The following is a 23,116-nucleotide window of genomic DNA, read 5'->3' on the forward strand; positions in this document are numbered from 1 at the left end:
GCGGGGTTCCCTATAGTAATCTATTTAGAGGCAATTTTCTTTGTGCGTCATAAAATACTTCATGAAATTTACTTTTCTTTTTATTTTCCCCGTTAAAGGAATACAAGTTGACCCATTGCTAAAGAGTGACCTTTGATATTGATAGAATAGATTGATAATGTACATTTAGGAGAAATAAGTACTCCCATTAGCATATTAGGCGCACAAGGGAAGCATAAAACCCGCAACCTTAAAGGATGGTAGTTTACACGTCAATGGTGGATAACAAGTTATGAAATGTAGACTGACCGTTAGATATACTACCTTGAGCATTTTAAGAATTCTTTAAAAGTTAACAAGTGGCGGGTTATTTCTAGACTTCATATTAACTGCAAGCTTAAATGTTCAAACTACATGTTTGCATTATTCCACTAGTATGTAGAATCTACAGCGGAACAATTGTCGCCGGAGCAAATGTCATGGAACCTCTCTGACCCCCCCCCCCCATGTTGCTGATTTGTTTTCACGAAAACATATACGTGCAGGCTTTGAATATTTAAACGTCGAGTGTATAGAAATGTAATAATTTTTAAACTCTAGGTAGGCAATATATGTATATATTCCGGCAAGAAAAGGGTATACATAATAATAAAGATGATGATCGCATACATACATGAAATATTTATCATGTTTATTAGATTAATATTTAAGCACACGTACCCCCACACATCCCTCGCTCACGCACTCCCACACCCTCACACATTTTTTTCCCATTTCAGTCAGGCACACTCACACACCCTACACACACGCACCATTCCACCCTCCATGACATTTCCGCACACCATACCAAATAATACCACCCATCGGTCAACCACCCAGTAATATGCTTATCGAGCCCTGCAACAAGTAAGTCTCGATCTAATGAAGATTGTCATCGGCTTATAGACACCCACGTCCTACGCTGCAACGCGCTGTGAGAATCGCCGAATATTCCCCTGACAGGTATCACAGTCTAACTCAGGGTCTCTCCACCTGAGATCTATTCCTGTCTGTTTACGGACACTGGCTTAGGCAATGCCACAAAACAGAAGGATGAAACACTTAGTTACAGATTATGTAAAAGATGAGTATTACAACCCCTTTCGGGTAAACGCGTTAAAGCAAACAAATCCGCTCCAAAGGACGGCATTCAAATGGCAGGGGAGGTCCGTGCGGTAAGATCTGGACAAGTTTTAGAGGACATGAATTCAATAAATGTTTATTCGCCTCTCTTAATCCATTGTATGAGAATGAATTATGTTAGACTCCAGTTACTTTTTTAATCCTATTGCTCAGCCGTCTATCAATTTCACGATACTTGCCTATACGGAATCTAAGGATAAAAAAAATGTATGACATGTGAATTGAGCCATCGTAGAAATCTCTCTTTGGAAGCAAACTGTATCACTCAGGAACATTCTTTTAATATTTTAAAAATCTACATCAACAAACTATAATCGGCCAGTTTGAGGTTATATAAATTGGTATTTGATAAATAATTATTTATTGTGTTATAATATATATGTTTATCAAACATTTCATTTTTAATCCATAGACATTGTTTTAGATGATCTTTTTACCTCTCTGAATAGACACAAATAAAAATGCATTATTTTGAATGTTTCCCTGGACATGTTCTTATTTGAATGTTTCACCCGTCTGAATAAATACAAATACAGAATACATTCTTAAAAAAATGAAAAGAATTCTACAAACAAAGACATTGAATAACAGAGATGCTTTAACACGTTTTAAGGTAGACTTAATTTGTCAACCGACTCGGAAGTTCGTCACTTGACATTAACCTTTACCTACAAGGAGTAGCCTCCCAATTTACAACCAAATGGTGACATTATATTCTACAACACATTATCAATATACCTTTGGGATTAGGGCAGTGACCTGTACCGGAAAACATCTTATAATATAGAGAGATTAGTAGGGTCCATGGTCATAAGCTGGTTCTACAAAGAATCTCCTGATTGATTCTCCAGTCAATGGCTATACCGTTTGATCTTTTGAACGATTTACTTACGCAATATGTAATTATTTATGTAATTACTTAAATACAAATCTAAACTCTATCTCTGGTGATTTGTGAGTAATATTTAATGTGTAATTTTGAAATAAACCTTTTAATGTATGATTTGACCATGGTAGAAAAGAGATCTAGACATGTAGTCCTACTGGTTCCTATTCGTACACTGTAAAAACTCTGGTGTTAAAACTGACACCAATTGGTGTTAATAGAGGACCACACCCTGAGGTGTTAAAAATAACACCTCAGAGATTGAACATAACAGCAAAGAGTGTAAATGTAACAACCTTAGGTGTTGTAATAACACTTATATGTGTAAAACTAACGCCACCAATTTAACACTGGTGTGAAATAACTGGTGTGGTCCTCTATGTACACCGGTTAACACCACAGTTTTTGCTGTGTAGTCCCAGGTATATGCATGTGGATGCTTAAATGAAATAATCATTTATTGCAAAATATTGATTATTATTCATTTATTCATATCGTTTTTATCATCCTTGTTTTATCACAGTAAAATATTATCATAAGTAAAATCTATTTGACCCTGATTACGTAGGGTAATCATGCAGTCCTCTACATCAACTTGTGATCTTGACCCAAATTCCGACATCATTTCTTAAGCGATTGCTACCTGAGCTTGTTCCTATAATGACAGAAATCATAAATGAATCATGTATATCTGGTTGCTTCCCTAGTAAATTTAAGTGTGCTAACATCATTCCCAAATTAAAAGGAAATTCTCTGAACAAGGAAGAGCTTAAAAACTATCGCCCTATTTCAAATCTAAGATTCTTTGCCAAGATCTTGGAAAGATTAGCTGCTTCTCAATTACAAGCTATATCTTAACGAAAATAATTTACATGCCAAATTTCAATCAGGTTATCGCCAATACTATGGTGTAGAAACGGCTCTTTTTAGGGTAACAAACGATATTTTGATATCATTAGACAGAGGTGAAGAAGTTATTCTTATATTACTAGACTTTTCGTCAGCTTTTGACACCATTAAACACGACATTCTCCTGAAACGTTTAGAGTATATATTTGGGATACGTGATCTGGCTCTACGATGGTTTCATTCATATCTTTTAGGTCAAAGCCATCGTGTCGTCATTGGAAGTGAGAAATCAACTTTTCACTCTTTAACTCAAGGTGTTCCTCAGGGATCTGTACTGGGGCCGATCTTATTTACACTGTACACTTCCCCACTTGAGTCAATCATTGATAAGTTCAAAATACAAAAAATGTTTTATGCGGATGACACACAACTGTATGTTACCCTTAAAAAGTTTAAGGATTCTGACCCCACTGCTGAAATTACACAATGTATTCAAGAGATTAAAGAATGGTCACATCAGATCAATAGCCTCAAACTAAACGGTGAAAAAACAGAGTTTTTACACATTTCCTCACGTTTCCGAGAAACGAAAGTACTTCTTGTAGAAATCTAGGAGTTATATTTGATGATAAAATGACATTCGATGAATTTATATCCCCCAAAATGTCGCTCTGCATCATATGCCTTATACAAAATTGGTAAACTTCGTGAACTCTTGGACAAACCCACCACTGAAAAATTGGTACATGCTTTTGTTTTATGTCACATTGATTTCTGCAATAGTCTCCTTTCAGGATTACCTATTAAACAAATTTAAAAAACTGCAAACCATTCAAAATTCAGCTGCGAGATTAGTAACACGAACACGCAAAGTATGAAGCAATTACTCCAGTTCTCAGAGAATTACATTGGCTGTGTCCGCAATTTATAGGCCAAGTTGGGAGTTGTAGACAAATCCATAACAAATTGCTACTTGATCAGGTCTCTTACCATCTCTGTCTAGTTTTCGTTTGGTCCATCCATGGAGCTATCTGATCAAGTGAACATAAACCAAACTATAGCCTATAGATGAAGTATAGCACCTCATTTGGTCGGTCCTATACCACCCATTTCTCATGAATCGAGAACAGGTGTTAGGTCTCGAAGGAAAGCTTGTATTGTACGTGGATGACCCTTTCATGTTAACCCCTTGCCTGATTTGAAAATGATACCAGATTCGATTCTTAACAATAAGGACTATTATTATGAAAAAAGTTGGTATATGTTTTATCATGTTCATGCTGTGTAACATATCTTTGGACGAATGGTTTCATTTAAAATTCCTACTTACGGCAACTACTTGCCGAAATCATCATTCCCCTTTTAGTTGTCAACGGATTCGTATATTTCTTTTAAGTGTCTTCGGCAATGATCAGGTATAATGACTTACTTGATTCAGGAAGAGATAAAACAATGGATTATATCAAAAACTGTTCGAGTAGGCCTATTAGTTATCATTGAGATTGTACAGTAATAGTGAAGGATCTATAGAGTAGTTGCATCAAATAGATGAACAAAAAATATATTAATGTAAAATCGAATTTAGGATAGTAAGATCTTCATCATAATCATTTTTGTTAAAATCATTTATAATATTTTGTTTATGTTTTTGATTATGTTGATTCAATAACACACATGAAAAAAGACCCATTAGGCCTAAACCCATTGAGGTAACTTTTTTTTGGTACAACGTCAACATAAAAAAATGTTTGTAAAATTACTACTCAGCAAGCTCAAACACCACGTGAACAACTTCTTCGTTTCAACAACCTGTGCTCGTAAATTTAAGAAGAAAATTATGTGAGAAAAAGGTCTCGCGTTTCCTTCCATGTAGTCCCAAATGATTATGATAACTGATATTATTTATATTCTAAAGGCGTTCATGACCTATAGAAAAGGACTTTATCAGAAAAATAAATACATACACTGAATGTGTACAGTATCCACCATTGTGATAATGATGATGTTATTGTAAAGGCTCTTAATGCAAAATGCAAAAATACATAATATGGCCTAATGGGTCTTTTTTTCATGTGTGTTATTGAATCAACATAATCAAAATATATTATATAAAATCACCAAAATATGCGTAACTGGAGATAATGAGTTCCCTATTATTTTTTGAACTGCCCTACTTCAATCCAGGAAATTATTTACTCATTGCACACTTATGTACACTCATTACTTACAGTGACTCATTCAAATTGCAGTAATTTTATCGTCCTTTTTTGTCATTTAAATCGGTGCAATCAGCGCACAATTTATAATATTTTATCACACACCTTAATGATTATCGATATTATCATGTAAATGCCTTCCTCTATTTTCCTACATTTACGTTTTTCAGATAAAAATGCTGATAAACTTTTTTTTTATACTGATACCCTGGACAGTACAGCAGTCGGTAATGTATCAACACACCAGGATAGTTGCCAAGTTTTGATGAAGGGAAGGTGGGGTGGGGGTACATGACATGACCTCAATAGGAACTATTAATTACCCTTCACTCCTTCCGCCGATTCCACGTGTTGGTTTAAGGTAGGGGGCGATGGGAAAGGTAGTAGTCATTGCTTGTGCAGGTGAATAGATAATGTGCAAGTAGTAAATAATGGTAATTTTCCAATCAATCTGTTCATAACATCCATATGTATGTTTTTAACTAAGGTTGTACTTGACATTATATCAAAGGTTACCATAGGTTTACCCGATATAGCATCACACAGCAAGCGCACAAACAGTAGTATTGGAGGTCATTACAGGAAGAACCCTCCAATCCTAACACGTCTGAGGCGTAGTCCAGTGCGTTGATACTGGTTTGACGGTACAGACTGTACAGAGTATGATAATAACGCTCAAACACAATAATGACTGTGTTTCATAATTCATATCAAATAATTATGAGGATTCTTGTTATTTCATAAATTATCCCCCTCTCAAATCCCAAATCGTTCATACACGTATACTGTATACAACGCAAAATATGAATATCCAATCACGTGAATTATTCTCTCAACCAATCAGGGATCAGCTTTATTTTGCTTGTTCAATTATCGATTTAGTATAGCTTTTCATTCAATGATAATACATCAGTAGTACTTCTGGTTTGCATGAAAGGATCATCCATGAACAATTCTTCTTGTGTAATGATATGTGTAGTACGATATTATATGCACAGATGCGAATGTGTATGTTCAAATGAATAAACTAAACTCAATCATAACTCATTAAATAGTTCAATTATCATAATTATATATTTTATTTAAGAGCATCCCATAGTACCTTATCGGTAATCCTAATGAAATCTTAGTGAAATCCTGTATGAAATCGCACAGATCATTGGTGCATGGTTATTTTAGTATTTGGGATGATTATAGACCTATCCGGATTTAAAATAATAAACTCATTTCTACTTTATGAACAGGGACCTTCCAATATAAGAGTAAAAACGTTTCAATTGATTCCGGTCTATTGCGATATGGTGGTGTGAATAAAATCCTGTCTGACAAATATAATTGCATGGAAACCCTAGTTTTTTGTTATAATGTAGACATTACCATCACAACGCCCCAATCAAATCATTCTATTCAATATTCCAAAACCGCTATTGTACATGTAACACTTGAAAGTCGTAAGCGTAGGAAATTGCTGTAACCACCGAAAATCCACCTTTTAACATTTTTCCTTTATTCATTTTGACCCCTTTCTACGTGTGTCCAAGGATGTGGAATCGATTTAGATAATGGCTGTAATATCATTGATTTAACCTTGATATTAAAGAATAAAGTTTGAATAATGGTAGAGTGTTGTCTTCTATTCACATCTGAGGGAGTGGTTTGTTATATAGGCGGAGTGTGCCCTGTTTCGAGTTCGATGAACTCTTTCATTCGTATGCACTATGTCGCATCTTTCACGACACCTTTCTTCCTTCCACCTATATACCTTATTCAGTTACCGCGTATTTCGAGTCATTTGAATATAAGATGAAATTTATTTTTTTGTAATACTGAACCTTGTTTTACTTTGGCATTGACACGTATTCGCAAAGTTAGGTACTAAGTCAATTCTTAATTTGATTTGCAATTGAACCATGAGTAGCCAAAATTATGTACCAATCTGTCTGCACTGATTTGGATCGTACTTGCATTCCCGTGTGTAACATGTTAAATGCTTTTATAATGATTTTGTAGGCCTTTTTGTATCGAATTTTGGAATAGTTTTGGATGGCTGGAGTGAAAGAATTGATAAAGAATCAATCATCTGGCGTAAGTAACCTGCATCTAGCAACTCATAAAAAATGAAAAAATCCATATTTTATTGTTCGAAACAGAAATTGGAAACAGATATCTCTCGAAAAATTTGTTTTGCCCAATTAATCGTGGGCCCGGCAGCCACTGTGGAGCACCAGATCGACGTAGCACTATTCCTTGTACTGTAGAACGCAAAACAGGGTAGCAGCAACTCCCATTTTTTGTGTCTTTAGGTCTGACGCGGCCGGGTTTTAGGGGTGGAAATCTCTCTCAAAAAGTAAGGGGGACAGGGGGCTGGAAAGTTAAAGTAAGGTCATCTCGTCCTAAAATACATGTTATATTTCGATTTTGAATGATGAATTTATTACCATCATAAAAAACCAGAAATAGTATGGGAGACATTTGATATTGTGTCCCCTACTATTTTGAGTAGGGGGGACACGTCCCCCCTGGGATTTCTGCCCATGCCGGGGTTTGAACTCCCGACCTCCCGGTTGTGAGACGAACGCTCTATACCAACTAAGCCAATTGTATACAACTATATCAAACGTCGGCAAGGATGTATTGTACAATTATTATATTTTTATATACCAGTGAAAAATACTGACGAATCAAACATTCACCGTTAGCAATTTAAATTTATCCATTCCTAGTTAACATAAAATTGTAATCATACTCATAAACTATCAAACATCGAAAAAGACACGGAAAGATGCATCTTTAAATGTGTTTATGGTATACTATTCTAGATTGCCTTTCTTTAGCAGCCAGCCAGGGACCCGTTTCATAAAGCTGTTTGCAAGTTACGACTGACTTTACGCACGACTGGTGACCATATCTTGTGCTACATGATATCTCTATGTAACTGATTTAGTGCCTAAGAACAGGTTCCAGTCGTGCGTAAAGTTGTGCGTAACTTTACGAACAGCTTTATGAAACACCACCTAGGTATATATTTTGTTGGTTACAGATGATCATGGTTTTTCAGTTAGTCTTGTGTCTGGCAGGCTACCAGAGTTTGCACCCATAGGTATAGATCTACTGTAATTTATCATAAGTTCTCATCTCGTTTGGTTACGGGTCAGAGTCTGTTCTCCAAGTGACGATTGAAGACGATCCATTCCTCCTTCCGGGTGACGTTGCCGTTTTGACAGTTGGGTCTGATTAATCAGGAAAATCTTGTCGATTGATTTCAATTATCCAGACGTTCCTGTTCCCCCCAAACACGAGAGTGTTAGCCAAAACAATCGGGACGAGCAATAAGCTATTCAACTAGACTTCATGTCGAGAAGTTTGATTTTAGATGATAATTCGTTGTCATGATTGTGCTTTGGACATGGTGAGCAGTGAGCACCAAGAGGGAGAGTGGTAACATTGACCATCGGGTGAGGTTTTTTTTTGCTGGTTGACTTTCCTCTTTCGCGATGCGGTCATTTTTCTTGTCTAATTCGACTGTCTTCTTGACCCAGTGAATTGTATACTTTGAGAGTCAATGATCAAACCGGTTATGGTATTTGGTGAACCTGCTAACTGTTACCACTTGAACAGACACCCTAGGTGATCTTCCTCATCTCGCTTACTGTATGATTTTGTATTTTTCTTATCTGAAATTACCCCTCTCAGATAGTAATTCTGTCTTTGTCAATTATCTCTCCTTTGAGTCATTTTCTTTAGAACTTCCCTTTCCTTCTCTTTTCATCTTTCATTCAACTCTTCCATGGTCCGCCATTTCCGAAAGAAACATTGCTTACCGACGGATCAATAAATAATGTAGGCCTATAGTTACACTGTACTACAATATATAACAAATTACCTCATAATAATGTCTTGATTCCGTGTTTTCTTTTTCCACACTGCCTAGAGGTCACCCAAAGAATGAGATACGTCCTTCGTAGATTATTCATCCCCATCCTGTCTCGAATTGGGCGTTATTAGTCCTTTTGATGGTCTCATGGTATTATTGCATAATTAGTATTTACAATCGATGTGAAATGTTGAATACATAATTAGAGAATCAAAAAGGATACAATCATTGCGACAATAGCTTGTTACGTGACGTGGAGTGGAATGAATATTATGTTTTGCAGTTTTTTGTTCCGCATAGCGATTCGAGCTGTGCGCATTGTACCGTCCTATAATATAAATACATATTATAACACCTTCGACACATCAAAGAATGGCATGAAATAGGTCTACAGGAAACATTTTGACCTTGTTTATGTATCCGATATTGTCTAATGATGTCTATATTACAACATGCAATAGTAATAAACATCCATATGAAATATTTATATAAGTTAGAACACGCAGACTCTTGTTTCATAGTAGACATGGTAGAAGTGAAAATCCGTCATCAAAACACTCTAAGGCCAAGGCCTTTTTAAAATGATTGTCATCATTAATATAATCATGAGATGTTTTTACTGTCAAACACCTTTCTGCCCAAAATTTAATCATAACGGCATGTAACATGTCTACTAATGAGAAGGACAGCTACCTGAAACCATCCTAAATTGAAGCATTTGGTAATAGTCAGTTGTTGTGGTCTATTTCTGAATTCGATTCCATTCGAAAAGCAGAACTTCCCTTCCATGGCATAGCGGTTGGGTGTGTCTCCTGCCTATAGATTGAATCCGATGGGAGGAAGTAAAATTTTATTAAATTATGAAATCAAGACAACAATTAATTTCATCAAATAACAACAACAATGTGACCTATTTTGAACTTAGAGTCTACCAACCATGACTCTCCGAAGTACCTGCAAACTTACTCGAAGCATGAAGCTAATACAGGGAGCTGATAATCTCAGGTAGAGTTCAAGAAGGCCCAGTCTACTTACACCCATTTGAACTGGTGGGACCAAACGGGAAGGAAATTCTGGAATTCCAAATCTGTGTTGCAAGGGTATTCCCCGGGGGTAATGCGTCATATTGCTTGGACCTGAATGAACCATACAGGGGGGCAGGGGGCTCCGAGAATTTCGAGAAGCGACATAGACAAATTAGTTTGATTTGAGAAAGAGATGAACGTCGTGAGGTATTTTATTTTACGATTACGGCAAAGGTATATCAATGACTAAGTAATATCTTCTGACTCAATAATGTGGATCATCTGGTAAACACGGTGGTTTCAACTGTCCACCGAGTTCAATGAGTTATTTTTAGAGTTCAACATGTTTTTTCGATTTTCATTTTTCGATGGAATAAAAGCAAGAGAACTTCTGAAGAGGTTGCATCGAGCGTCGATGTAGTTATCTGTCTTTGCTTTTGTAGAGAAAATAAATAAATTACGGTATACTATATGACACCATTTTAGTTTTACCATCATAATACCAGGGAGTGCTACTCCCAACTCCCTGATATTACTATGTCATTATTTTTGTATCAGTAATTTTTATCAAGTATGTAATTTCTATCGGACAATGCACTTATCAATTATACCTTCAAATGAAAATAGAGATATTGTCATTGGAATGTCGATTAAAAATCAAGGGTGTTTTATAGGTTCCAATATAATATAAAGAAAGAAGAGGAAGAGGAAGAAGAAGAAGAAGGGAAGGAGGAGGAAGAAGAAGATTCCTTACTAAAAATAGCTATAATAAGCACAACCAAACATCCTTAGTGTTGCAACATTTAAGTATGATACTTCCAGTACAAGATAATTCATAGGCGGAACTCGACATGCTCGAACAGAAGATTACAAAATGGAAACAGCTTAATTCTATCTGATTGATATAGTCTGCAGAAACTCAGTAATACATACAACATTAAAGCAAAAACAATACAAAAGTTGAGGAAATTCCAGTTGAAATCAGACTATGAACTTAAGAGAGAGAGAAAAAAGAAGGGATCAGTCATTCAGAGCCTGGTTTCATGGTCAATTTGATATGTTTGAAAGCCAACTTTCAAGTGCAATTTCATTTCGGTTGATTTTGTAGCCTGTTGTCTAGTCTCATTTCCAGCCGTCTAGGGCAATGCCCTCTCCCATTGGGGGTCGCGCTCGATAGGGATCATTGTTTGTTCTATATATTCTAAATAGTTGTGGCTGATTAGCAGTATAGGTAATCAGCCAATGGAATTTGAGAGGCACAACATGATGAATGGGACCGTTCTTTTTACAAAGGCATGAGCGAAAATTTGTGATCTTTTTTTTAAAAACGAAAGTCTACTCTGTATAGATTTTGACATATTCACAAAATAGTGTTATATTTTCCCTTTCTTTCTTTGTTCGTTCTTTTTTCAATTTGTACATCGTAATTCTTTTTTTGTAGGGGGGAGTCCAGTACCACCACCCCTTTCTTTGTACGCCAGTTCTGATAAGTATGTTGTAAATTTATTTAGCAGCATGATTAATGTTTGGACTAAGTAAAACAGATTACCGGTAATGACTATCAATATCAACATATTTTATTAAATGTTATATGTTTTAAAATTGTTATTCCTCATTTAGCACATAAGCTTCTGGGTACAGCCAGTAGAAAGCCTCAATTATTACAGGAGAGAAGTTATAAACAGAGCGAAATGTGTATGTATGCAAAACAGTCATATTTATAGTTCCTTGGTGACTTTGCCTAATAAAGTATTAAGCCCGGTGACGTCTTTTAAAAGTAAACAACGTATACCTACGTATGGTCTATTATCCATGATTCACTTTTGTGATATTCGTTAGGACATCAAGTAAGAATAGTTTCCAAGATCTATAGTTAATATCCGCGAGAATGAATTAAATAGGACCGGTACATACATTCCTCATCAGCGCATGCAGTAGCCGTTAATATTGACCGAGGTTTATAGGCAAACATGAGTTTGTCTAAAGTATCAGTTCTTGTTGTTTTATCTGTGTTGATTGTGGACAGTATGCCCAGTCAAGGGCTGATCTACAACTAAACTTTGTTTATTTAACGATAAGAATATCATTCCATCATTGATTAACCCCTGTTAGTCAGGTTTTTTTCGACACCAATAATAGTCAGTTGCTTACCGGCTTCAAATAAAATCGTTCCTGATTCATCCGTCTCACCAACAAAACCGACTCAAACCGATCGCTGTATACCATTGTAAATAACGGTAATTAATAGGTCAGGTCGGTTTGGAGTCGGTTTCGTCAGTTGAAATAACGTGTTTTTTGTTTAAATTGGAAATTATGTAGAAAATATCATGATAATGAGAAATAGCTGTATATACAATACACTGCTAGAATTTCGGTATAGAAACTCTACTGTCGATAAACCGTCGTCTGACTTACGATACTTTTGACATCATTACACCTGAATTGATCATTTTACTTTGCGATAAATATTGTTTGATAACTGTTAATACTAGCACAAGATGGTGTTCATTCATTTCAAATAATAAAGTAATACTTCATTATATAAGCACAGTTATAGTAACATTTACTTTCCTGTTTGGTTTTCAGTGTCAATGATTACTTTGAAAAATATTTCCATCGTACCTGAAGGAACCCAAAAAAATCAGATCGCCAAAGAGAGCAATACTTGCATGACATTTAAACTCTGGTCTATGTCCGATAAACATAGTATCGTGTCAAAAGATAACCCTTGTTATCGATATCTCTGTCACCATAGAAACATACTAATACAAATCATAAACTAACTTGATGTAATAAATCATACATTTTACATTTATCAGGAAGAGTTGGCATATAATAATTCTATTCTTAAAACAACTACAGATTTTGTTGATTATATGAGAGAGAAAGAGAGCTTTATGAATGTTGTTACACGAGTCCGGTGTGTAATGGAATGGCCGTATATTATATAATTACCACCTTTTAGTAGGGCATTATTGTACATTAGTATGGACTTTGCGAAAAAGCAGAACCATGAACAGGTCGAACTACTATGAGCGGATGAGAATATTCGATAATGAAGAAAGATATATCCGAGGCCGCCATCATTACCAATGTAATCGCTTAGGATGGCGGTCTCTCGCATTTATTTAAATCATCATTCTGTCTAATAAATAATACATTCGTTGAAATTTATTTACGTTGCTTATATAACGATTATTGTAGCATTGATTTGTTGTATATATTACCTTTGTTTATGTAAACTTGTGAATGCAGAAATAAAATCAATCAATCAATAATCAATCAAAGTTCATCAAACCAATTTCAAGCAATAAGATGGATTTAAAGTTCAAATATCGTTGTGGGACTGTACGGACGAAACTCTATAGAACATGTAGAATGGGATCTTTGATTACATTGAAACTGACTTTGAAAACTGAATGTGAAGTCTCAATGGCTGCATAGGTAAAAGACCCACGTTCATACCTTAGATTGAGGGTCAACTTAACGGGACTTATTTATACAAGTAGATAAGGAGACACATTTAAACCAAATTAAACACTCCGTGTTGAGTCTTAATGGCTTGTTTAGCATACACATTTATGATAAGGAGTCTCTTTCTGTCTTTCAGAATTCACTGTCGAAATGTTATTCTCTTAATTGCTTTTATTTCGTTGTGGGTTCAAATGATTGCAATGGGGTAGAAACGCATGATAGTGACGTAATCCTATTGAGGTACGTAATGATGTTGATGAGAAGATAGTATTGCTTTCACATTTTCATTGCGAATATATTTTTCAATTAAATTTTTTGTGTGTGTGCAGTAAGAAATCGTCATTCTGTCAAAGCAATATCATACTTACTTCTTCACAAGCACTGACAAAATAACCCAGACTCACAAATTCCAGGTGGAAGAAATTACTTAAACACCTTTAGGTCGGTTCCTCAAACTATTTCCAGGCAGTCACGTCTTAATTCGTGTAGTCTGTTGCTGGCAGTCGGTTTTAATTTCCTTGAGGACCAAGGGAGACAGAAAACAGAACAGCTTAAACAGGAGACTGCCATTTTGTTTTAAAGTTTAACAAAATGCATCCATTCAAAACGGTTCCTGGCAATGGAAATCCATTTAAAGTGGTCTGGTTTTTAATATTTTTCATGCGGCTGATTGATCTTAATAATGATAATAAAATAATGAATTTGATGATAAGAACAGTATTCTTCTCATTCTTGAACAATATTCAAAGGTGAATGAATCCCTTTGCATTAAACACAGTATGGCAATTTTAAGAGGGTTGTGCTATAGGTTGATTTTTTTCGTAGTTATTTACTTTCAAACGGATACGGGTTTTTCTCAGAGCTTCATTAAAGAACGCTTAAAAATAGAGCCCAAAATGCGGACAGGTCAATCGTGAAGAAAGTGACAAATTCATAAACGAATCCCACGCAATTTACTGGGAAATTGGGATGTAGGACTGAACATTTTCGATTGTATACCTTGAAAATTGGCTTGTTTCTTGCTATTTCCGTCACATAAAAAGAAAAACACTCGCTTGGACACCTTTACCGTATATTTTTTCTGTATCAGTATACTAAAGTTATATCTAAGACAAAGTTAAAGGAATTATATCTACTCTGTTTATCTGAAGTGCGGGCTCTTTGAAAGTATACCTTTAAGTCGAACTTCGATTAAGTGGTCACGCCATTCACACCAAAGCGGAGTCTCCCATTTCCCTTCTGAGCCCTTATTCCGTCCTACCATCTCTTAACTTCCAATGCCCCGCCACACCGACTTCAAACCAACCGACGATATGTCATTGTTCATAACGTAATAGCTGTTGGCAATCGGAGGATGGTTTCGATGGTGTGGCTGTAGTATGGGGAAAGATTAGTTTGTAGATGGGGAAGGGGTCAAGGCTTTCGGATTCGATGGTCACCAAATAATTGAATACCATTACTCATGAACCCATGACCCATAATGAGTTAATTTATGAGCTGTCGATGCGTGTGCTTATTTCATGTATTTCATTCAGTGTATTAATGTTGAATGTCTGATGGGCGTTGGCATGATTGCGAACATGCCGAATGACTTTGCATATGGAATCTTATTTCATCAAATTAACATTCATTATCTCCTTCATTAGCTTCATGCTTTGAAGTTGATTAAACTGGGTAATTGTCAACGTTGAATGCAGGTGAGAGTGGGAGTAACTGAACAGCATACATTCACGTGATGAGATGTCAACTTTTAAGTTTGGTTTTATCTCTGACCCCATCCCCTCTCTCTTTCTATCACTCGGTCTCTAGCATGCTGTGTATATGTGTGTAAGGTGTGTGGGTTGGTGAGTTTGTTTGTGTGGGTATGAGTTTTAATGGCCTACTTCTGGGGACATTTTCCTACAGTTTACCATCAACCGGGGACGTCCTACAACCGGTTACGTCCACGGTCCAGAAAACCATTCTTCCTCATCTCATTTAGAACTGTTTTAATAAACTCATTATTTGTAAAATGCTCCGATTTATAGTTTGTAGGACCATGAATTGTAGGACGTACGTTAGGAAATGTATTTCCGAAGATGAGCCCAGTTTGTGGATTAAATGAAAAAAAAAAGGATAAGCGAGTCCCGTTTGTCAAATTACTAAGTGTGTGTTTGTGGAGGAGGGGTGCGTGCGTACTAGTATATTATGCAAATCAATGAAATCAGTAGATCGGCAATAAAAATATCCCTATGTCATAATTTGAAATGAATTTTTGTTTTACATAATACTCGTCTACATGTATTTAATTTTATATGTTTCTAACGAATCGTCTTCCTAATGCCGCACATGGCTATTTTTTTGTCAAAGAAAACAATAAAAATACTCGACATTTGATACATTTGGGCCTATACGTTTAGTATTTTCTAGTACAAGCCAAATGATAAAAAAATCCCTTTGAAGGAATATATTGACGCGTCGCTAAGCGTCGATGTTTTCGGCAACATTGCTTTTGCTGTCTTTTGCTCACCGACTATCCCAAACTGTGAGGCAATATGTACTGTCATCATGTTTCCAAATTTCTTTTTCATAATATTGTCATTTAATCATGTTGATGGAAGGGTATTTCATAGGAGTTTGGGTGGTATCATTATTCACATACAAAGATTTAAAAGATAGTATACCATACCGGTTAGTATCCCATGGGAGGGTTTATACTCCTTTAGAGCTATATCATCTATGCTTTGGAGGTCTATATCCCCATAATCCCATCAAATGTTCCTTAGGGTAGCCTATTCATCGCCAACATTAAACCCAGCAATAAATTGATATCATGCATGTCAAAGCGGTGGGATGATACAATTGCACCCGGAAGGCGGTGGGTGTTTTTCACTCTAAATGTTGGCGCCTCCGCCGAGACGAGGCCCGGTAAATTGGAGTGGTTTAGCGGGTTTGGCCATGCGAATCCTCTGGGGGTGATTGTGTGGTCGCTTGCAAAGAAAACAGTTTATTCTTCGCAATCACCTCAAAATTGACTAAGCTTGGTGAAGGACCTTCATAATGAAGAATATAGGGTTGGTAGAACATTTAGACTGAATTTTATTTTAACAAATGTCTAAACTTGTCTTATTCTTCGTCTTTTGAAGAAAACGAATTCACTAAGATGTTTTATTCCGTTTCCAAGCAAATCAATTACAAGCTAGTGATCAAGAAGTTTCTCAAAGTCGAAATCACTAGAACTAATTATAAACTACAATTATTTCTCCAAAACAAGAGACCATTACGTCATTCCCATGAGAGTGAGTAAAGAGTACAAATATTCTGTATGCAGTCATCTCTTCTGTTAATGATACTATGATTAAACTTTTTTTCCTCATTTTCAGTAAGTTCATAGCCTTTGTCGTTTCACCAAATGCCATAAATATACTAACAAATCTAAACGCAATAAAAAAGAGAAGAATGGTTTATACTGTATGACCCATAACAACTTTTTAGAAAAAATCAATAATAGGTGGATTACATTTGTATTCCACGATTGTTGTAAAGTTGACTTTTGTAGTCAATGAAACTAGACACTGGGACAAAATTGAATATATTTTCTAACTTGGAAAATAATAACTGTTTGGGATTAAAAATGCTTCGGATATGACTATAATGAGAGTAGTAAAAGGGCTATTCGTGCATCGTCACCACTTTCGTGATCGCTCTCGTCGTCATTTTCGTCAAAAATGGAATTGAGAGTGGCATAACTCTCACGCGACTTCCGAAGGTCAGCTGATGTCTCTTGAGAATTATCGATGTGTCGCCAATGTCCAAGCATGCATGACGATCGATAGATCACTGACAGAATTAGAACCGAGAGTAACTTTCTAATCCTATTAGAATTCGTAAAAGAGTGAAGATTTATAACAAATGAAAACCGGTATTATTAATTACATTAAGCGACGTATGCGTCTACATTCATCCTCCCTAGATTGTCTCTTTATAACTATCTTTCTCTTTTCTTCCGACATTCCACTGCAATCAGATCACGTGATGTTAAAGTCTACCAATCAGATAATACCCGGATGCTGAATCTGAAGGAATTCTGCCTTAGTGTGTAAAGTACACTCTTACAAATGTTAGGCAACATACTGTCCACAGAACAATCGGTTAAAAATTTATAAAATTCTGGGTATTTTTGAACCAATAATGTGTGCTTTGGGTGGATACTACAAAGTAGTATTGGTAGAAAATTATTCAGAGTTGGGTAACTTTTTAACCAATTGTTGTGTGGAGAGTATGTTGCCCAACATTTAAAGAGTGTACATTTAAGATGAAAAATAGCCGCACCAATATTTTGCACAAAATAAACTGAAAGGCTATAGGTACATTATTTCAGATGATGTCCGTTGTATTTCTGCATCAGTGCATAAAGTGGAGTAGAGGTTGACAATACTTGAAAAGCACAATTTATCTGCGAAAATATCCTATATGATCATGGCATACAAAGTAGATAATTGGCTATCGTTTTCAACAGCTTAGTTATCTGAGTAAAAATGATGCAAAGCTATGCATTTGGGCTGTGATATAAAATTGATTTTACAATATACAATTACATGCAGCCTATAACTGCAGAACCTACATTAGGTTTAAAAGCCGTCAAAAGTTCAAAAATTGCAGAAGTAAAAATAGCTATTGATTAATTCGTTTAAATAAATTAGAGTCAATGATGTTTTAGCTATCAACATTCCAACAAGTGTGTGGCGATAACACCTTTGCAATATTTAACATGGAGACCGTTATCAAGAACAAATTTGATGTACAAAATGCGACAAACACCATCCAAAAGTCATAAGTCTCCCATAATTCGAACTTTCTCAAACAATTTTATCAAAGCATAAATCAGAGGCTTGTTTCCTGAAAGGGTCAGATGTGTTTCGCACGTCCTTCGTGCAGCCGCCTTGCCCCGTCGCCAGTCGAGCTGACGTGTAAGGTGAAGTAGCCCAAGATTTATTATAGACTATTTCACATCCATCTAGGGTTATATACACCATTTTGTGATCTCCTCTTTGGTTTGATGTAACAGCCGTGTACGAAATGGATAATTCTATTGGAATTTGGAGAACGTCTGAGTTTTGAAGATGTTCTCGTGAAAGATGTGCCGAACAATTTGCCAATAACCCTTACAACGAATCTGCTGAATATCATAAAGACTGTCTCTTATGTAGGTTTATAGGTCCTATGTAGATACTTTGTTGACTCTGAAACGGTATAAAAACGATCTACCAAGGTTACACTCAATCTACAATATCAATATGCTGCAACCATAGATATACATGTCTTTATTTTGAAGTCTTTTGGGTATTTCCGTTCTCACAATATCAGTCACAAAAGTTCAAACTCAAGTCTCGAAGCAGACCCCGGCTCTTGATAGGCTGTTAAGTTTTTGTTTAATCACATGCAGAAAAGATTATATGTAAGGCATCAAAAAGGAATGTGTAAAACGTTTGTTAAAGTAAATTCTTATGGATGATTTTTTGTTAGTCCAAGTAATGACTTCGGATTTTTTAAATCAACAAATATTTTCGTAGATTTTAACATTCAATCATTTTTTTTTCAATTCTTAATCAATGATAATGAAATTGACTTTTATTATTTTAAGGTCGTACATTGTCAGTTATGCCATTTCCTATATCCATGAAGGTTCGCTGCGTGTTGAATACTCCTTCATCTTCAGTTACACGAACATACAATTCCCAACTTTGAAAGTGTGTAATCTACTATGAATGTCTTGCAAGGACTAAAAATTTCAAGACATTAGTGGGACACTTTTTGTTTATTCCACCCATGATTTATTAAGCCACGAAGAGAAGAAGATGTTTATCGCGTTTCTGACAAGAGACGAGGGGTGAGAGAGAGGCGGGAAAGTTCGCCTCCCTGTTCATTCTGTTTATCCTCGCTTAAGTTGAATTGTTTATTGGATCGTCTGCTATATCCAGGGTTAAAGAATTATATTTAGTTAACATCGTACGTGAAAAGTCTTCATTATGTCAGCAGTCATACAGTTATGAAATGGATATGATTCCGTACTGCGAACATTCTTGAGCGTGACAAATACTAAATTATCTCGAGAGCCTTTTGTTGCACCGATATCGCGCATAGCCATGGTGTAATTTTTCTGCAGTTGGCCAGACCGAATGAGTGTATTCATGCCACGTTTCAGTGGATATTGCGATTTTTTATACCTAAACGATTAGAATAATTATGGTTTAGCCACTCTTTCTGTTTTGTAAACACTCCAACCATTCATTGTTTACTAGCCTAGGTCTATAGGTTCGAATGACTTAACGAATTACTTGCGTATATAATTATGAAGGGTCAACTTTTGGGATTCTTTATTATGCAATGCATTGCCTATTGGCTAACGTTGAAACGAAGAAGTAGTTTGTCAATCATATATTTTAACATAACTGATCAATTTTATGTTTTTGCCACATTCTAACAAACTATATGGAAGATATATCCATACTTTCTTAAACCATTGGTTAAGTTATTTGGTATCCCATTTCGTCACTTGTTGTTCAAGTTCTTTGTAAAGGCATGGGTAACTCGAGCTCAACTACCCCTATCGACCGATTTGTCGGGAAGAGAACGTGAACTGCGCAGTATAGAGGACTCGATGGGGGGGGGGGGTGAATCTATGGGATGAACGATTATACTTGCTGACACTATTTCATTTCATAACCCACAAATCAACGTTCGTACGTCATAATGTCAGAAAGACAAATTGATACGGATGGGTGCCAGGATTACATGATACAAATAACGCTACAGCCAGACCAACAAGTTCGACTCCAAACCGACAGATGATACGTCATTCAAAAGAATGTAATAACTTTGATCGGACTGAGGTCGGTTCTGTGTAGGATGACTGTAACATAAAGATCCGCACTTTGATGGGTATGAGAATGATGGTATCCGGCAACCAATGACATTAGACAGACACGGACCTGTCACAATTAAAAACATCCACCATCTCAATAATCAAGTACGAAGAAACGGCGGAGTCAAGAGGGCACGATTGTTAGTAGAGTTGTCCGTTCCGACCATGGGGATATTCTGTCATATCACTTCTTGAACGACGTTGGCAGAATACCGTATTTACACTCGGTTCGGAGTTATATCTTAGTGATAAATCAAGAGATAAATGGTTTAAGTCAACATCCAATGTCCTATTTTGTGAGACTGACACTGCCAATAAGGATTAATTGACACATCGAATACCGATAGAAGAGATTAAAATCGACTTATTTATACATCTGTCAAGACTAGATACATTCCCAGTCCTAAACAAAATTTTAGAAACGCCAAACCGATTAACCTATACACTAACTGAAAATAAGATTCTATTCTAATTATTTTTTTAAAGTATGAAAGCATATAAATTACGTGAAGCGAGCATGATTTGTTTCCCCAACATTCCCTATTTCAGCAATAATTGTAAAACTGAAATATAATGGCACAAAGGACCCGATGTGACATTAGAGTAGAACTCTACATTCTGATCCTTTCTCGATTTTTGAATGTTCACGTCTTTCGATTGATGGGTTGTATTTGTGAATATAAAGGTTATATTAATCACATTTTGTCAATAAAATTTGAGAAAATTTCAAAAAGGTATCTCATCGAAAGGGGCGGCACCAGGGAATTCTGGTAAAGCAAAATGTCCTGGAGATGACAACTTTTTTTATCAAATGAATGATATGAGTATTGTAGAGTTGCACCATGGTTACACGATCCATATCTATTCATATCCATTCCTCATTTCGTACTTTTTCCTCCCCCACTCGATTTGCCTCACTTTTCACCACTTCCTGCCCCATTGTAGCACTGGTCCTGCCCAACGAGGACCAAGATCATGATCCATCGATCAAACGATCACAACGCCTTAGCAGATTGTCTTGAAATTGATATATCTTTTCACGTGTCTTTGTTTCTTTGCATAACCAGCATGCTGCTCTTAGCCCAAGGTGGAACTGTGGAGAGGAGGATGGGCCACGCCTGGAACTCACCAGAGACCTCCAAATTCTGCAAGTCCCATACCTGGTTCACCAGGCAACAGCTCAAGCTATGCCAACTCCACCCCGACATCATACCCAGTGTGACCCAAGGGGCGATGTCAGCCATCTACGAGTGCCGTTACCAGTTCAGGAACGAACGGTGGAACTGTCCAGTCAGCAACGTCACATCAGTCTTCGGCAAGACAAGGTTAAGAACAAGTAAGTTGACCGGGGAATCCATTAAAATTACAATTAAAGACAATTCCAAACGCATACGCAACTTGATTTTCAACGAAACAGAAGTGGCATTTGGGATTAAAATCGAATTTGATTAAAATTTCTGTTTTATGCGACTCATTCTACAACGGGCATGGGTAAGATCGATGACGTGTGTTTTGTTGACCAACTCAACATGCTTAAAAAACAGCAGAGATTTCGCGAAGTTCATGACCTTGAGCTCAGATTTTGATGTCTGTTTTTACACAGTATTTCAACTCACAATCAATCTCCAGATGTGATAAGAACAATCTAAGGTAGATCTAAACAGAATCTGCAGGAATATTTTTTTTTAAATGTATAATGTTGATCAATTTCTTGTGTAATTTATTGTCTCACATGCCTCAGAGTAAAGACATAAAAAGAAGGGACGCATAGAAGAAAAATAAGGAAATATATGAAATAAAAAGAGAAGGAACAAAAGGAAATGCATATCCAATACCTTCATAGTCATTTTGTTTATTGCTAATGACTCTGACTAATTCGATCCTCACTCGGTTGATGGCCATCATGGATTAGTACTATACATCTATTCGATTGTTACATTGTAGAAAATTTGTTAGGCGATAATTACACTGTAAAAAAAACTGATTTTACAGAAAAAAAGAAGATTTTGCAAACAGCAATAACAGAATCATTTGGTAAATTCATAATACAGGAATTTTTCTGCAATTTAGCAGAACAGGTCTGTTTAACAAGGGGAAAAGGGTGTTTTATTAAAGGAAATTTCTAAGGTTCAATACACCAAATACCAATTTCCTGTAATTTTACATGAAATAATGTACGATTACGCAATCTGGTAAGATTACAGTTGTTCACGAGACTCTGCTGCATGAACTTCTTTTATTTTAAGGATAGATTTTATAACAGTGTAGAGTATTATGGTCGTTTCATGGATAGATGTGGAATTGTTATGATAACTGTTTTTGTATCAAACCCTTGTATGAAATAAAAGGGAATGCATTTGAATCTGACCCTTACGAGCTTGTCTCTCGCTGGCCTGTCCGGACGGTTAATGACCTTGGTGAGTAAATATGACAAGGCAATCCGACCTAAAACAACAGCCCCGAGAAAGAGGCCGAGAAACGATACATCTAGGCTAATAGGTGTGAAGAATCTGTGACAACCGAATGACCTGGTGATGGTACGGTTATACCTGAGAGACGCGAATGTCCCAACTGGACTTACTAGTATGATGCTGACAAGTTAAGTGGCATCGTTAAAGAAACAGAGCACAGTCCTTTTGTTCATGGCATTATTTAAATCGGTGTATACCTGACCTACTTCATACACTTATCATCCATTGCATTGGAATACGTGTCAGTAAGAGTTAT

The 23,116-nt window shown here is 36.2% G+C and overlaps 1 protein-coding gene across 1 annotated transcript in view; it reads left to right on the forward strand.

The window, feature by feature from the left end:
• LOC121415575 (protein Wnt-1-like) overlaps positions 1 to 23,116 on the forward strand; it is a 63,042-nt gene that overhangs the window by 10,036 nt on the left and 29,890 nt on the right. Inside the window, exon 2 of the mRNA XM_041608839.1 lies at positions 21,457 to 21,725. Coding sequence (XP_041464773.1) covers positions 21,457 to 21,725 — 269 coding nt within the window. The remainder of the gene's footprint in view (positions 1 to 21,456; positions 21,726 to 23,116) is intronic.

This window comes from Lytechinus variegatus, chromosome 5, assembly GCF_018143015.1.
Source record: "Lytechinus variegatus isolate NC3 chromosome 5, Lvar_3.0, whole genome shotgun sequence".
Classification (NCBI taxonomy): domain Eukaryota; kingdom Metazoa; phylum Echinodermata; class Echinoidea; order Temnopleuroida; family Toxopneustidae; genus Lytechinus; species Lytechinus variegatus.